The sequence below is a fragment of the Plecotus auritus genome (assembly GCF_963455305.1).
Source record: "Plecotus auritus genome assembly, chromosome: 3".
NCBI lineage: Eukaryota > Metazoa > Chordata > Mammalia > Chiroptera > Vespertilionidae > Plecotus > Plecotus auritus.
The window spans coordinates 177,228,625-177,246,460 of NC_137772.1; the positions used below are offsets into that span (position 1 = coordinate 177,228,625).

At 51.3% G+C, this 17,836-nt stretch overlaps 1 protein-coding gene across 2 annotated transcripts; it reads right to left on the minus strand.

Annotated features, from left to right (window-relative positions):
• Window positions 1-12,354: 12,354 nt before the first annotated feature.
• Window positions 12,355-15,836, minus strand: PRPH (peripherin). 2 transcript variants are annotated; one of them, XM_080659558.1, is made up of 9 exons: window positions 15,232-15,836; window positions 14,784-14,844; window positions 14,521-14,616; window positions 13,957-14,124; window positions 13,731-13,856; window positions 13,429-13,649; window positions 13,285-13,334; window positions 12,978-13,057; window positions 12,355-12,730 (listed from the first exon to the last, which is right to left on the minus strand). In XM_080659558.1, the coding sequence occupies exons 1-9, from the start codon at window positions 15,774-15,776 to the stop codon at window positions 12,665-12,667; spliced, it is 1,413 nt and encodes a 470-aa protein (XP_080515684.1). In that variant the 5' UTR covers window positions 15,777-15,836; the 3' UTR covers window positions 12,355-12,664. The 2 variants fall into 2 exon arrangements, with proteins under 2 accessions (XP_080515684.1, XP_080515683.1); XM_080659557.1 differs by having other exon boundaries at window positions 12,359-12,733.
• Window positions 15,837-17,836: the final 2,000 nt, after the last annotated feature.

Here is a 17,836-nt window from a genome sequence, read left to right on the forward strand (position 1 = left end):
CCTAACCACTCGCCTGCCTGCTGGCCTGGTTGCCCCCCAACTGCCCCCTGCCGGCCTGCCTGTTTGCCCCCTAACTGTCTGGAAGGAAGTTGGATGTTCGGAAGATGTTCAGTCACCTGGTCTAATTAGCATATTACCCTTTTTTAGTATAGACTAGAGGCCCGGTGCACGAAATTCATGCACGGGGGAGGGAGGTGTCCCTCAGCCCAGCCTGCACCCTCTCCAGTCTGGGATCCCTCTCACAATCCAGGACTGCTGGCTCCCAACTGCTCGCCTGCCTGCCTTCCTGATTGCCCCTAACCGCTTCTGCCTGCCAGCCTGATCACCCCCTAACCACTCCCCTGACAGCCTGATTGATGCCTAACTGCTCCCCTGCCAGCTTGTTTGCCCCTAACTGCCCTCCCCTGCAGGCCTGGTCACCCCTAACTGCCCTCCCTGCAGGCCTGGTCTCCCCCAACTGCTCTCCCCTGCAGGCCTGGGTCCCTCCCAACTGCCTTTCTCTGAAGGCCTGGTTGCCCCCAACTTCCCTCCTCTGCTGGCTTGCTCACCCCTAACTGCCCTCCCCTGCAGGCTTGATCACCCCCAACTGCCCTCCCTTGCTGGCCATCTTGCGGTGGCCATCTTGTGTCCACATAGGGGCAGCCATCTTCTGTATTGAAGTGATGGTCAATCTGCATATTACTCTTTTATTAGATAGGATAGAGGCCTGATGCACGGGTGGGGGCCAGCTGGTTTGCCCTGAAGGGTGCCCTGGATCAGGGTGGGGGTTCCCTTGGGGCGTGAGGCGGCCTGGGCGAGGGGCCTGTGGTGGTTTGCAGGCCGGCCACGCCCCCTGGCAACCCAAGCAGAGGCCCTGGGATCTGGGGTTTATTTATCTTCTACAATTGAAACTTTGTAGCCTGGAGCGGAGCCAAGCCTTCTGCTTGCTCCGTGGCGGCAACCATTTTTTTTTTTGGATTTATGTATCTTCTATAATTGAAACTTTGTAGCCTTAAGCGAGGCCTGGGCCAGCCAGGGTGTGCGGAAAGCTTGGCTTCCTCCATCACCGGGGGCAACCCTAGCCTCCTGCTCTTTCCAGCTCCGTGGCTGCCACCATTTCTGTTTGGATTTATGTATCTTCTATCATTGAAACTTTGTAGCCTTGAGTAGAGGCCTAGGCCGGCAAGGGCAGGGGGAAAGCTTGGCTTCCTCCATTGCCGGGGAAACCCAAGCCTCCCTCCTGCTCTCTGTGGCCGTAGCCATCTTGGTTGGATTTATTTGCATATTTGCTCCTGATTGGCTGGTGGGTGTGGCTTGTGGGTGTAGCGGAGTTATGGTTAATTTGCATATTACCCTTTTATTAGTATAGATAAGTGGAATCATATATATGTGGCCTCCTATGTCTGGCTTCTTCCACCTGGCATAATGTTTTCAAGACTCATCCATGTTGTAACATGCATAAGTACTTCATTCCTTTTTATAGCTGAATAGTATTTCCTTATATGTATATATGACACCTTGTTTATCCATTCACCCTTTGATGGGCATTTGGGTTGCTCCCATGCATGTACATGCACTTGTTTGAGTACCTGTTTTTAATTCTTTCAGGTATAATATCCATGAGTGCAGCTGCTGGTTCAGCTGCACTCATGGATATTATAACTTTTTGGGTACCTGCCAAACTTTTCCACAGCAACTGAATGATTTTACATTTCCACCAGCAATGTATGGGAGTACCAGTTTCTCTCCCTTCTCCCCAACACCTGTTATTTTCTATTTTTTTCTTTTTAATAGCATTCTAATAGGTGTGAAATGATATCTCAAGTTTTGCTTTGCATTTCTTTAATAACTAATGATGTTGGGCATCTTTACATGTGTTTGTTGGTCATTTGTATATCTTCTTTGGAAAACATATATTAAGTTCTTTGCCCATTGGGTTATTGATTTGATTAAGTTAAGGAGTTTGAGATGGGGGAGATTATCCTGGATTATCTGGTGCACCCAATGTAATGACAAGGATCCTTATAAGAGGGAGGCAGGGGGGTGGGCAGAGTCATAGAAGAGATAATAACTGAAGCAGAGGTCAGAGTGACACCCTGGCTTTGAAGATGGAAAGGGCCAGAGGCCAAGGAAAGTGGGCATTCTCTAGACCCTCCAGCCGGACCATCGATCTGTCATCCCATTTTAAGTGAATTTTTTGTTTTGTTTTTGTTAACCTTCGCCCGAGGATATTTTCACCCTGACCTGGGCCAGGGATCAAGCCTGCAACCAAAGTATGTGCCCTTGACCAGAATCAAACCCGGGATCCTTTGGTCCACAGGCTGACCCTCCATCTACTGAGCCAAACTGACTAGGACTGTCATCCCATTTTAGGTTTCTGACCTCCAGCACAGTAATAAATTGGTTGTTTTAAGCCACTAACTTTGTGGTAATGTATTACAACAGCAATAGGAAATGTATACAGTATGAAAAAAGGTTGCTGCACATGCTTGAGCTTTCCCCCTGAAACAGAAACAACACTTTGATGTTTACACTGTTAAAGAATAACTGGAGCCCGGCTGGCGTGGCTCAGTGGTTGAGTGCTGACCAATGAACCTGGAGGTCAAAGTTTGATTCCCAGTCAGGACACATGCCCGGGTTGCAGGCTTGATTCCCACTGTAGAGTGTGCAGGAGGCAGCCGATCCATGATTCTCTCTCATCATTGATGTTTCTATCTCTCTCTCCCTCTCCCTTCCTCTCTGAAATGAATAAAAATGTATTTTTTATATATTTCTTTATTGATTTCAGAAAGGAAGGGAGAAGGAGAGAGAGGTAGAAACATCAATGATGAGAGAGAATTATTGATTGGCTGCCTCCTGCACGCCCCCCACTGGGGATCGAGCCCGCAACCCAGGCGTGTGCCCTTGGCCAGAATCAAACCTGGGACCCTTCAGTCCGCAGGCTGATGCTCTATCCACTGAGCCAAGCCAGCTAGGGCAATAAAAATGTATTTTTAAAAAAGAATAACTGGAATTGCGATCCTTAGTTAACAACTTATAAGGTCTCTTGTTACCTTGCTGAGGGAAGCAGTTTAGGGGCCATATCACCCATTCTCCTGCCTCCAGAATAGCAAGTCCACTCAGCTCTGCATGAATCATCTCATTTCATCTTCCCAACAATTCTATGGAGTAGCTGCTATTTATTTTGCAGATGAGGAAACCAAGGTCAAGAGAGGTGAAGTACCCCTCCCAAGGCCATACATCTAGTAAGTAGAAGATCCCAAGATTTAAATGCAGATTTTAACCACGATGTCATGTGTTAAATAAAAATTGTATGTTTCACTCTCTTCATTAGTTTAAAATATTTGCTTGAACTGTGAGATTTTTGTAACAAGTGTCAAAAACAGGTTTAGGAACACATACAGTCAACATGTTATGCATTCAACATTTGTTAACTGGTGGGAGCGGAGGTGAACAGGGATGAAGCAGCCTGTGAACAGGGACGAAGCAGCCTATTGGCTCCAACAAGAGCTCGTGTTTGGATACCTGTTATGTCTCACAGAAGGAATGAAGAGTGCCAGTTAATCTGCAAGGCTGGGACAGTGGGCATCTTCTGTGAAAGGTGGTGAGAGCAGAACCAAAGGAAGCCCTAGAAGTTGTTATTCCGTTGCTACCAGGCATGGAAGCCCTAGGACAACTGAAGCCATGAGTAAGAAGAAACTATGAGTAAGCAAAAACCAGAGTGGAGGGTGAGCTCATTCGCTCATTGTGACAGGAGCCGTAGAAGCAGCAGGACCCTGGGCCCTAGAGCAGTGTGCTCCGGCTGCTGAGGGCGCTTCCTCTCCCCTCTGAGCCTCCGTGAGGCCCGAGGCTGCAGAACCCATTCTTCCTGTGAGGCCAGGTCACACAGGTGTTTCTAGGCTCCAGTGAAGCAACTGCCACTCCACCCCAGGCAGCTGCATTTCTTATCCCCTTTACCTTTGTGTGTAACCTCACAATGAACTGCCTGAGATAGTTGGTTATATTCTGTTCTTTGCAACCCCAATAACTGAACTGCCTCTTCCACTCACAGCAAGTGGCCCCTGAAGAATTTCCACAGCCACAGCGGGCACTCCCTGGGGCCCAGGATCTAGGTGCCCGCCACAGCCTGATTCTCTCCAGGAAGAGTATGAAGTGAATGTGGCCACATCCTTGCTTTTGAGATGACCTTCTTATAGATGTCCTGAAAACTACCTCCCTTCTCCAACAGGCAGAGTACAATAAAATCAATGTGGTATAAGCTTTCTTAATTACAGGCAAATCCCACCTTGTCTTCCTGAGGTTAGCATCAGATCCTCTTGATTGGAATTGGATTTTGAGTTTTCCTAAAACTCTTCAATCACAGCCAAGTCTGGGATGATGTCTTTTGTACATGGTTGGGCCCTTTCATGACAACTTGATTCTTTCTAATTCTCCTCGGCATTTAAACAGGTTCCAGTCTGGCTTTCTTTCTTTCTTTCTTTCTTTCTTTCTTTCTTTCTTTCTTTCTTTCTTTCTTTCTTCCTTCCTTCCTTCCTTCCTTCCTTCCTTCCTTCCTTCCTTCCTTCTTTTTTTCTTACCAAAATCCAAGGCAAAAAATGAATTTTCTATAGCAACCCAGTGCACATGTACATAAATACTTGAAAATAAAAGTTTTGCCACACTAAAATTTTTCTATCCTTTAAAAATATTGATCTTGACACAATAATTGTATAACAGTGTTTCACGACTCACAGTTTGAAAATTATTGGTCTAGGGGAGGATCCAAGATGGCGGCGTAGGTAAACACCTAAACTCCTGCCTCGCACAACAATTTCAAAACTACAACTAAAAGACAAAACGTCGCCCTGACTGGTTTGGCTCAGTGGATAGAGTGTCAGCCTGCGGACTGAAGGGTCCCAGGTTCGATTCCGGTCAAGGGCATGTACCTTGGTTGCGGGCACATCCCCAGTGGGGAGTGTGCAAGAGGCAGCTGATCGATGTTTCTCTCTCATCGATGTTTCTAACTCTCTATCCCTCTCCCTTCCTCTCTGTAAAAAATCAATAAAATATATTTAAAAAAAAAAAAAAGACAAAACGTCTATCACCCAGAACCACGGGAAAGCTGGCTGCGTGGAAGTTCTACAACTAGAAGGAAAGAGAAAAGAGCAGTGAGACGTGCACAAGCGCTGAAAAGCTGAGGTACGGAGGCGCGCAAATGGGGCTGGCGACGGGCGTCTGGGAGTGCTGCTTTTTTCAACCCGAAGGGAGACAAGCTCCCAATTACTCCAAACTCCAGTTTCTGGGGAGACACGGGGGACCCAAACTCCTACGGGGAGAAGCTGGACTGTCTGCCATCAGGTCGGAAAGTGAGGGTGGCTTGCTTGCAGGGCTGCGCGCAGGAATAATTGTTTACTGTGCTGAGGCGTGGGACTCGGGGACACAGTTGGAGATGCAGAGCCGGCTAACTGGCAGCCATCACTGTTTGCCACGCCCTAGCCTAGTGACGCCCTGAGACCCCGCCCCGCACAATCTACAAACCCACCCAAGCTCCAAGCAGCGGCTTTAGCATATGAATGGCCTGCCCTATCGCAGCTTAACATAGCAAACTTGCAGCCCGGGTCAGACAGCTCCAAAACCTCCAAACCCCAAGCAAAGAGAAAACTGTAGTTCTCGCTGTAGCGCTTGCTGGGTGGCCTCAGACAGTAGCTGACCTGCACCCCATTAGAGATCCAGAAGCCAGTGTACCTAGTGGTCAGTGTGAGACACCAGATTTCAACTCCTCACATCTATAAGTGACACATTCAAGAGGCAGACTCAGTGAGCACCAAAGCCCCACTGAAACAAGTTCTGCACCATAAGCGTGTCTCCAGCACAGCAGTTCTTCCATTATAGACACAGCGGGTCCTCACAGCTAATTGGCCTGGAGGTCAATTCCTCCCAGTGTACCAACAGCAATCAAGGCCTAACTACACCAAGACTTTGCACTCAGCCCAAAAAGGGGTGTACCAAAGGCGTCCACCTCAGGTGACTGGGGAGGCTGAGCTACTGGCCCCTATAGGTCACCTACCACACAAAGCCACTCCATCAACACAGGGAAGCAGCCAAAATGCGGAGACAAAGAAACATGTCACGAATGAAAGAAATGGAGGAAAGCAAACTACTGGACGACATAGAGTTCAGAACCACATTTATAAGGTTACTCAAGAATCTTCTAAAAACCTCTGAGGAATTTAGTGAGACCTTTAAGGATCTTGATGAGAATGCCAAAAAAAATGGAAAAGGACCAGTCAGAAATTAAGCATACACTGTCTGAAATAAAGAATATACAGAAACTCAACTGTAGATCAACGTACCCCAAGAATCAAACCAAAGATCTGAAATATGAGGAAACAAAAAACACCCAACCAGAAAAACAAAAAGAAAAAAGAATCCAAAAATATGAAGATAGTGTAAGGAGCCTCTGGGACAACTTTAAGCGTACCAACATCCGAATTTTTGGGGTGCCAGAAGAAGAGAGAGAGCAAAATATTGAAAACCTATTAGAAGAAATAATGACAGAAAACTTTCCCTACCTGGTGAAAGAAATAGACTTACAAGTCCAGGAAGCGCACAGAACCCCATACAAGAGGAATCCAAAGAGGACCACACCAAGACACATCATAATTAAAATGCCAAGGGCAAAAGACAAAGAGAGAATCTTGAAAGCAGCAAGAGAAAAACGGTTAGTTACCTACAAGGGAGCACCCATATGACTGTCAGCTGATTTCTCAACAGAAACTATGCAGGCCAGAAGGGAGTGGCAAGAAATATTCAAAGTGATGAACAGCAAGAACCTACAACCAAGATTACTCTACCCAGCCCTGACGGGTTTGGCTCAGTGGATGGAGCATCGGCCTGTGGACTGAAGGGTCCCGGGTTCGATTCCAGTCAAGGGCATGTACCTTGGTTGCGGGCACATCCCCAGTGGGAGGTGTGCAAGAGGCAGCTGATTGATGTTTCTCTCCCATCAATGTTTCTAGTTCTCTATCCCTCTCCCTTCCTCTCTGTAAAATATCAATAAAATATATTTAAAAAAAAAAAAAAGATTACTCTACCCAGCAAAGCTATCATTCAGAGTTGAAGGTCAGATAAAGAGCTTCACAGACAAGAAAAAGCTAAAGGAGTTCATCACCACCAAACCAGGATTACATGAAATGCTGAAGGGTATTCTTTAAGAAGAGAAAGAAGAAGAAAAAGGTAAAGATAAAAATTATGAATAACAAAATGACATCAAATACATACCTACCAACAAGTGAATCTAAAAATCAAGTGAATAAAAAATCTGAAGAACAGAATGGACTGGTGAATATAATAGAATCAGGGACATAGAAAGGGAGTGGACTGACAATTCTCAGGGGGAAGGGGGTGTGAGGGGTACGGAAAGAGATTGGACAAAAATCTTACACCTATGGATGAAGACTGTGGTGGAGGGTAAGAGCATGGGGTGGGGTGGGGAATCAGGTGAAGGGGAGCTATGGGGGAAAAAAAAGAGGAACACCTGTAATAATCTGAACAATAAAGATTTATTAAAAAAGAAAATTATTGGTCTAGTTTCTCTTTTTTTCAAAGTCTCACTTCTCAAACACAGGTCTCTTTGCTCTGGTTCTTCCTTTTAACTGTCAAACATCTCAAGGCCAGTCTGCTCCCCGTCCCTCATCTCTCATTCACTCTTCATTTGAGCAGGTTTGTCTCTGATCCTCCCCTGGCTGGATCTCACGGAGGTCTCAAACATCTTCCTTATTGATAAAACCCAGATGTTCCAACTGTCATCCAGCCTGGGCGTCCAGCCGGTCCTTCCTGAGAGCTGGCTCTTACAGTGGCTTCCTGGGGCCACACTCTCTTAATTCTCCCCCTACATCTCTGCTGTTTAATCCTCAAGACTATCTTCTGCTGCTACTCTAGGAGTCTCCCAAGGCCCTTCTCTTTCCTCACTTTATACACCGTTCTTAGGTAATTTCATTTCTTCTCACATAGCACACCTGAGAGGCCCCATGCCCCTGTCTTCAATTCAACCTCTTCCTTTTATCCCATGCATATCACAGGCCACAGACTCTGATATAGGGAAATTTCCAAACTTGAAGTTTTGCTCACTTGAAAACATTTGTAACTCTAAAGCTTTTGTCTGCCCTAACCGGTTTGGCTCAGTGGATAGAGCGTCGGCCTGCGGACTGAAGGGTCCCAGGTTCGATTCTGGTCATGGGCATGTACCTTGGTTGCGGGCACATCCCCGGTGGAGGGTGTGCAAGAGGCAGCTGATCGATGTTTCTCTCTCATCGATGTTTCTAACTGTCTATCTCTCTCCCTTCCTCTCTGTAAAAAATCAATAAAATATATTTAAAAATAAATAAATAAATAAATAAATAAAGCTTTTGTCTGCTTTTCTGTAGTGACATTTCTCCTCTGAGGTAATAATTGCCGCTGAATCAAAGGGAGAGAAGGCAAGTGGTATAAAGAACGTGAGTCCACAGCCATAAAAAGTGATGCCATTTGCGACCACATGGATCTCGAGACTATCATACTAAGTGAAATAAGTCATACGGAAAATGACAAGAACCACATGATTTTACTCAGATGTGGGATATTAAACAAAAAGCAACAAGTGAACAAACAAAACAAACCAACTTTTAGACACAGACAACAGTATTTTGGATATCAGAGGGGAAGGGAGTGGAGGGAGGATGAAGAGGATAAAGGGGGTAAAATTGTGGTGATGAGAGGAGACTAGACTTTAGGTGGTGAGCACACAATGGGATGTGCAGATGATGTATTATAAAGCTGTAGATCTGAAACTTACATAATGTTATTAACCAACTAGAGGCCTGGTGCACAAAATTTGTCCATGGGGGGGGGTGTCCCTCAGCCCAGCCTGCACCCTCTCCAATCTGCGTCCCCTCGAGGGATGTCCGACTGCCCGTTTAAGCCGGTAGGATCGGACATCCCTCTTACAATCTAGGACTGCTGGCTCCCAACTGCTCGCCTGCCTGCCTTCCTGATTGCCCCTAACCGCTTCTGCCTGCCAGCCTGATCACCCCCTAACCACTCCCCTGACAGCCTGATTGATGCCTTACTGCTCCCCTGACAGCCTGTTTGCCTCTAACTTCCCTTCCCTGCAGGCCCGGTCGCCCCCAACTTCCCTCCTCTGCCGGCTTGGTCACCCCTAACTGCCCTCCCCTGCTGGCCATCTTGTGGTGGCCATCTTGTGTCCACATGGGGGCAGGATCTTTGACCACATGGGGGCAGCCATCTTGTGTGTTGGAGTGATGGTCAATTTGCATATTACTCTTTTATTAGATAGGATGTTACCTCAACAAAAAATTTAAACAAACAAACAAAAAAATGAAGTGAGAATGTGAATATATGTGTGCCTGTGTGTGGAGGGTGACTGATGGAGGTGGAGATCCTGGCGATATTTACAACGGACACTGTGGTTGGTTCCTCACATCTATCCCATACCAGACGATTAGCCCAAACCAATTGGTGCCTTTTCCCTGGCAACTTCATTGCTCTAGGAGTGGACACACCAACAGCCTTAGCCGACAGACTAAGGGAAAGGACTCCTAACTCATACCTGGGAGGTCTGAGTTACAAGGTGATGAGGCTTTTCTCTTTCCTCCACTGGCTGTGAAGAGAGAAGCCTCACTCAGCAGCTTCTAGCAGCCACTTGGGACCCAAGGAGGCCATCCCGAGGACAGAGCTCCCCCTGAGGCTGAGCAGAACAGTGGATAGAGCCTGGGCCCTTGATGACATCATTGAGCTGCCGAATCAACCATCTCAGTCGGCCTGCCTCTGGCTCTTGTTACATGAGATATTTCTTTACTTCCTTTGTTCTTTTTTAAAAATGGGGTTATATGCTACTTGTAGAAGAAAGCATCAAAGCAGAAAGATTCTGAAAGATTCAGTATCTTAAACTATCCCATCACACCGGAGCTCCGGACCTGTGGCTCCAACGGCCTGCCAGCCCGTCCTCTTGATTGTTCTCAGACTCAGTAAGTCCAAAACTGACTTTGTTGTCTTGGGCCCCCTCTCCCATTACTCTAATCTTTCCTGTTTCTGTGAAAGGTTCACCATCTGCCTGTTTGTTCAAGCCAAACCCTTGGGTCACCTTTGCTATTTCCTTTTCCCTCACCTGCCAATCTCTCCCTGGGTACTGCAGATTCTACTCCTTGAATATTTCTCAAATCCATCCACTTCTTTGCCCAACATCATCTTTTGCATGTTTCACTGCAACAGCCTCTGAACTGGTCCTCCATCTCCTTCCAATTGTTTTTGCACACTACAGAGAGACTGATTTTTCTAAAATGCAGATCTAAATACTTTATCCTCCTGGTTAAATCCTTTTCTTCCCTTTCCTTTAGGACACATTCTGAATGCCTTAATGGGGCATATAAGATCCCCCATGACCGGTTCTCATTTCATCTTTCCAACCTCAACGCCATTCCTCCCTTTCTAACCTGCACTCCAGCATTATAGAAATAGTTTTAATTTCCAAACTTGCTCCCTTACCTCTTGGCTGACATTTACGTAGAAAGCCCTCCCCTCCCTGCTTCCCCTGAATGACTCCTGTTTGTTCCTCAGCGCTCCACCTGAGGGCACCTCCTTTGAGAATCCTTACTTCGAGGCTGTGTTAGGTGCTCCTCTTCATGTTCCTACAATCCATCTCCTTCCCCCGTCACAGCACTCCTCACCAGGTTGGAATTGTCTTTTTAGTTTACAGTGCTAGCTTCTTGAGAGGGGATTCTAGCTTATTTCCTTCACCTAGCACTGTAATTGAGTGAAGAAGATCATTTAAAATCCAGAGGTAGATTTTAAATATTTTTAAAATTTATTTATTGATTTTGAGAGAGAGAGAGAAAGAGAGAGGGACAACACCAATTTGTTTTGTTTTTATTAACCTTTACCCAAGGATATTTCTCCATTGATTTTTAGAGAGAGTGGAAGGGAGGGAGAGAGAGAGAAACATCAATGTGAGAGAAACACATGGATTGGTTGCCTCCCACATGTGCCCCAACCAGGGCTGAGGATCAAGTCTGCAACCGAGGTACACACCCTTGACCTGAATAGAACCCTGGGACTCTTCAGTCTGTGGGCTAATGCTCTATCCACTGAGACAAACTGGCTAGGGTGAGAAACATTGATTTGTTTTTCCAATTATTTATGCATTCATTGGTTGATTCTAATCAATTGAGCTACCCAGCTAGGGCAATCCAGAAGTAGATTTTGACTTGAAGGCAAGGGTAAGGTGGAATGGAGTTGGAGGACAGAGTGGAAATGGACATGTCTTTTCTTTTTTTAAAGAACATTTTTATTGATTTCAGAGAGCAAAAGAGAGGGAGTGAGATAGAAACATCAATGATGGGAGAGAATCATTGATTGGCTGTCTCCTGCATGCCCCCTACTGGGGATCAAGCCTACAACCTGGGCATGTGCCCTTGACCGGAATCGAACCTGGGACCCTTCAGTCAGCAGGCCAATGCTCTATCCACTGAGCCAAACCAGCTAGGGCGACATTTTCTTTTCTTGCAATTTTTAAAAAATGTCTTGATTGAGAGAGAGAGAGGGAGGGAGAGAAAGAGAGAGAGAGGAATATTGATTTGTTGTTTCACTTATATATGCATTCATTGGTTGATTCTAGTATGTGCCTGACTGGAGATTGAACCACATTGAACCCACAGCCTTGGCATATTGGGATGATGCTAACCAACGGAGCTACCTGGCCAGGGCAGAAGTGGATATTTTCAAGTAGGGGGAGGGGTGGTGGTGGCAGAATCTGATTTGCTGGCTACGTGTTGATTAGGTTTAAGTGGATTGCAGGGACAGGCTAGGGGAGAGACTACTGAGGCAGATAGTGTGACCCAGGCCAGAGATGATAGTGGCCTGGACTAGAATGGTGGCAGGGGGGATGGGGAGAACTGGACAGGCTTGAATGAATTAAGAAAAAAATTAACAGAATTGCCTGGGGTGGGGCGGTAAAGAAGAGAAAAGGGTGTAAGATGAGTTGAATTCTAATTTGGGCAATAGGGGTTCTAGTGGTGCCTTCTTCTAAGGTGGGGAATCCAGAAGGAAGAACATGATTACAGATGGCAGAGAAGGAGATGAGCTCAGTTTGGGACATGTTGAATCTGTGGGCCTATGGGACACCCACAGGCACCTGGGCACTCAGGGCTGCAGAGGGGAAGGAATGGACAGAGAGGCAGGAGAAAAGCCAGAAAGGTAGATAGGAGTCATTGATGCCTCCTAGTGGGATGCACGGCTAGTGGGATGCAGAAAAGAAATGGCTAGAGACAAGGAGAAAATACTGCTGAGCCTCCTCCTCACAGGTACCACCACTCCCACAGACACAAATCACTACAGAGGTTTCTTTGACAGCAGTTTTATTTGATTCATAAGTTAAACTCAGACCCTGGCCCACCCCCTGATCGTGGGATCGTGGCAGAAGTAGACTTGGGAATCATTGGCCTCTTACCAAGGTCAGAAAAGGGGAATATATGGGTCATATCTATATTCAGGGCAGGGATAGGCTCAAATACGCTGCCTGGGTAGGGTTTGGCTAGAGGCCAGGGAAGGGGCGACTGGCACACCCCCTAGATGCATGCAGGTGGAGAGGAGACTCATTCAGGACTGGCTCTGAGTGGGCCTAGGGCGGGCCGGCAGTTCTGGACCAAGGGGCTCAGTAGCTGTGAGTAGAGGACTTGTCCAGCTCACTGCGCTGCTCCTTGTGGGACTCTGTCACCACCTGCTGGGGGCAAGGCAGGTGAAGGGCACACACCATTCAGTACCACTTCCCCCCAGCTCCTTTGGGACCTGGTATCTCCCCTCTGGCATAAAAAGCTAAGGCTCCAGTCTATCCATCTACCTTCTCTGTCTCCCTCCCACCCCAAGAACCACTAACCCACAATATCCTAACATCAGCTGCAGCCAAGCTGGGGCTCAGAAATAATACTGAAAACGATGGGGTCCTGGTCCCAAGTGTCCCATCTCACCTCCCCATTCCGGGTCTCGATGGTCTTAATCAGAACCATCTTCCGGCTGTGGCTGTCCTGAGGAGGCTCCACCTCGGGCACTGGAAAAAGCAGGCGAGGGTGGAAAAGGCTTGGCGATTACCTTCTTTTAAGCCCTCATACCGACTGTGAGGGGAGGGGCAGGACTTAACAAGAAGGACGACAGTTGACCAGGATTCAATAGTTCACAGAGAGACATAATCCCTGAGCAGAGCCATAGCAAGAGTCGGGTCAGGGCAGAAGAGGACAAGGGGACAGACAGGTTGGAGGCCAGGTGTGGGAGACTCACCAGTCGTCCTTATATTAAAGGATGCAAAGGAATGGACGGGCACGGAGATCCTGGGGGCGAAGCAAGTGGTTAGCTCCTCTGCCCAGCCCCAACACATCCCTTCCATGACCACACCCTGCCACCCTCCGGCAGCCCCGCCCCCACCGGCTCTCCTCGCCCTCCAGCAGCTTCCGGTAGGTGGCGATCTCGATGTCTAAGGCCATCTTGACGTTGAGGAGCTCCTGGTACTCGCGCAGGTGCCGCGCCATCTCCTCCTTTAGCTGCCTCAGCTCCTCCTCGAGGCGTGCATTGCCCGCCTGGTACCCGCCGGCCTCCAGGGCAAACTGCTCCTCCAGCTCCCGCAGCTGTCTGAGCAGCGCCTCGTTCTGGGGTGGGGGTGGGAGCACGGGTCAGGGAGGGAACAGCCTTCACTGTACGCCCCAGCTGGCGGGCAGCCTGGTACTCACCGTGCCTCGCAGTCCGTCCACCTCGCACGTCAGGCTCTGGATCTGGCGTCGCGACTCATTCATCTCCTGCTTGGCCTGGCGCAGGGCCTCATGGTTTCGGTTGGCGGCGTCTGACAGGTCTGCGTACTAAAGGATGGAGGGCAACCCAGGTGTGGGCCGACAGGATGCGCCGCCGCCCAAGCGCCCTACCCTCTGGAGTCCTCCCAAGCCTTCTGGGCTCTCCCACCTTGGACTTGTACCACTCTTCTGCCTCCTGCATGTTCTTCGCTGCGATGCTCTCGTACTGCGCGCGGATGTCCCTTAGCGCTGCTGTTAGCTCGGGCTTCACGGTCGCCTCCACTTCGACCTGCTGCACCTGCTGGTTATCCATGTTCACCTGCATGTCTCGCAACTCCTGCCGCCCAGGACAACAAGACGTCGAGTTCGCCGCGCAGATCCCACGCGGGCCGTGTAGTTGGCGCACAGAAAAGAGCACAAACACTTGAGTGAACAAAAGGGGGCGCCAAGGAGTGCAGCGCACAGGACGGCGCAGCCTGAGCCTGGCCCACACTGAGCCCGCGGCTAGGTTGTCGGATGCAGCTCCGCTGTTCGCCACCAGGTGGCGCATGGGCGGTAGACAAACCACCTGTAGGCCGAGGTGGAGGGGCTGTGTCTATCCACAGACTCTCACTTCGCTTCCCCAGGGCTATTCCTCCGCTGCATCTGCCAGTCTCCTCCAGGGCTTGCCTCCTAGCTCCAAAGAGACCACTCCCAACCTCCGAAGCCTCCCCTGATATCCGGGTTCACCCACCTCCTCATGCAGCTTCTTGAGGAACTCAATCTCATCCATCAGAGATTCAATCTTGCGCTCTAGCTCCAGGCGGGCCAGGGTTGCATCGTCCACGTCCTTCATGGGGTAGCAGTGGGGGTTTAAGAGCAGGGAGGGGCTGCTCAGCACGAGGAAGAGCCTCTGAAGGCTTCTGATGGCCTCCCCGCACCCACAGATGCTACCCTGGACACACAGGCCCGGGGTAGAGGCAGGCAGAAGGAAACCCACGCGGGGCCTGGGCTCACCTTGCGGAAGAGCACGAGGTTGTGCTCAGCGTCCTCCCGCTTGTGTGTTTCGTCCTCCAGCCTGGTGGGAAGAGTGGGCAGAGGCGCAGAGGCTGAGCTGCAGGGTCACCATCCTCCCGCACCTCCCGCTCCCCACAGCCCCCCCCCCCCCCCAGGATCTGGGGTACTGCCCAGGACTCCCAGGAGGGGTCTTCAGGCTGCCTGGTGGGCGCGCCCCATTTTCTGTCTAGTGGGCTGGGAGCTGAGCGGAGGCCGCTTTATACACGAAGAGACATAGCCACTTTGCCTCCCCAGAGACTCAGCAAAGTGGTAGAGGGAGGGCAAGGATGCTGCCAGCACACGCCCTCCCGGGCTGAGCCTGGAAGCAGCTCGCTGGAGTGGCTGGGGGAGAGGGAAGGGAAGGGTGGGGCAGCCTCCTCGAGGTCGCCGCCCGGCCCTGCCCCCTGACCTCTGCTTGAGCGCCGCCAGGTCCTCCGCCAGCCCGTCGCGCTCCACTTGCACCCGGTCGCGCTCGCGGCCCAGCAGCTCCAGCTCCCTGCGCAGCTCGCGCAGCTCCTGCTGGCACAACTGGTCGGCGCGCGCCGGCTCCTGGCCCCGGGCCTGGCTCAGCTCCCCGCGCAAGGCCGCGTTCTGCTGCTCTAGGAAGCGCACCTTTTCAATGAAGTTGGCGAAGCGGTCGTTGAGCTCCTGCAGCTCCTGCTTCTCGTTGCTGCGCGTGGCCAGAAACTCCTGGTTGAGGGCCTCGGTCAAGGAGAAGTCGAGGCGCTCCGAGGGCAGGCGCAGGAAGGCGCCCGCGCCGGCCCGGGGCCCGCGGAAGCTGCCCAGACGCACGGAGGAGCTGGAGGACGCCGAGCCCAGCAGGCGGCTGCCCGAGAAACGGGAGCTGGACGAGTAGGAGAAGGCCCCGGGGGACAGTGAAGGCGGCGGCCCGAAGGTGCGGCGATAGGAGGTGGAACTGATACTGCTGGCCCGGAGGCCCGACGGGTGGCTCATGGTGACCAAGGATGGGCAGTCACCGCTGGCAGAGCTGGTCCCAGAGCCGCAGACCGCGGCAAGGAGGCTTTATAATCCTGCAGGCTCAGCGGGGGCACGGGCAGCTCCTCCCACTGGCCTGACTGTGCGGCTAAGTGGGGAGGGGGACGCCCCACCCCTGCAGCAGCGGGAGCGCCGCACCCTCCCTCCCTGGTTGCTGGCGCCCTGCCTACTTGGTTCCCCCTGTTGCTGGTAGGGAAGCAAGCAGGGATGGCGACTACAGGCCCCAGGCAGGAGGGGTTGGAGGTCAGCGCTTTTCAGCAAGCATCCAGAGCTGGAGAATAGGATGGGAGGGCTGATTTGAGCTGGGGTCCCTGCCTGAAAGACCTGGTAAAAACTGGGGGATAGGAGGACTGAGGGCTTCTGGCACAGTAGGGAGGAGGTGGCTCAGGTAGATGGAGAGCTGGCCTGGCTTACGCCCCAGAGCCTGTGTCTCCACTTTTCCCCTGAAGGCTATGCTCTGCGTTCACCTGCTGTCAGTTACCTCCTTTGTCACCACACCCAGGAGATTTGGGGAACAGGAGGGGAGATGCGGTTAGGGGAGTGGGGAAGGGCTGCCTCTCTGTAATCCCCAGGGCCCAGTGAGGGCTGCTGCCTGGCGCCAGCTCTGCGGCTAATGGACTGGGCGCTTCTCCTCCCCCTCCCGGGACACTTGGCCAGGGGGTGCTTGCTTATGTCTCAGCTTTGAAGACACAGCTCCCAAACCTGGGCCCACCCAGGCCCTAACAGGGTGGGCACATCAGAAGGGGCTGAGGGTGACGGGGCCCAGCTCTGGGACCCACTGCCAGAAGCTGAGTGTCTGAGCCAGTGTACGCTGTCTGGCTTTGCTGGATTCTCCCTTCCCCCAACCAACTGCTGCGCAGTCATGGCCTTACGGGAACCAGGACGATTCCTGAGGTAGGAAGGGGAGGGGGCTGAGGGGTGGCGGCTGCTGCCAAGGCTGAGAGATGGATGGACTGACAGGAACCGGTTTCCAGTATTAGGGAGGTGCAGGTACCCAAGGATGGGTGGGGCTGGATGGGGAAGAGATGGGGAAAGAGAAGGTGCCCATCCCCAACGGTTCAGGGACTGGAAGAGGAGAAAGAAGGCCACAGAGCAGATGCACAAGCCTGTGCACACAAGCAGATGCATGTGTATAATAGCACTGCATCCCTATGTGCACACACATTACACACACACCACACCCCTTCCTCCCCGCCCCACCCTGGAGTTAGCTGGAAGGCTGAGGTCCGGCCTTTGCATGTCAAATGGCTTCCAGAACGCAGGCACAGGCTGCCGGGGAGTGGACAGGGGCAGCTCGCGGGGTCTGCAGGAGCCAGGGTGCTGAGACCTTTGGTGTTTGCCAGGAGCCATGGGGCTGCTGCCGCGGAGGACTCCAGGGCTCTCCAGAAGGGACAAGTCTGCCTTGGGTTGACCCTGAGGACAAGAGCTGGGCATCTGGGGAGGCAGGTTTGGGACTCCGGGTTGGCTCTCTGGCTGAGGCGGTGAGGAGGGTGGCTCCCTGGCTGCCAGCTCCTTCAGCATTGCAGGGCAGAGCAGCCTCCCCCTCTTTGTGTGTCCTCTGAGAAGGGCCAACGCCCAACCGCAGGCTCACATCCCTCTTCTCTCCAGGCCCCTCCTTCCTTCCGGGCCATTAGTCTCTCCCGGCACAGCTGCCAGGTCCTTCTCCTTGATGGGTCTGTTCTGGTTGCCAGGGGAATGGGAAGAGGGAGGATGGGAGAGAGGGAATAGACATACCAGGACCTGTCCCTGGAACCCCTGGAACCCCTAGGAGTGGGGAGGGAGCGGGTCCTGCCTGGGCTGGGAATAAGGGTCTTGGTAGATGTGAGGAGGGGGCTGGGGAAACCTTGGCGCTTTCTGCCACAGCCCTAGGCTCTGAGTCCCAGCTGCTACTGGCCTGGAGCCCCATCTACTCCAGCCTAGACCCTGCCCTGCCCCTGCTTGCTGTCCTCAGGGTGCAAACTGGTAGTCTGAGCTGGTACTGCATGCAGAGGGGCAGGCAAGACCTGGGAGGACCAGCT

Bases quoted from the DNA above. Each gene is read 5' to 3' on its own strand.
- PRPH (XM_080659557.1), bottom strand. From the start codon at position 15,776: ATGAGCCACCCGTCGGGCCTCCGGGCCAGCAGTATCAGTTCCACCTCC. The intron at 13,058-13,284 runs GTGAGTCTCCCA...TGCTTTTTCCAG, and splicing joins CTTTAATATAAGGACGACTG to TGCCCGAGGTGGAGCCTCCT. The intron at 12,734-12,977 runs GTGAGATGGGAC...CCTTGCCCCCAG, and splicing joins TCGAGACCCGGAATGGGGAG to CAGGTGGTGACAGAGTCCCA.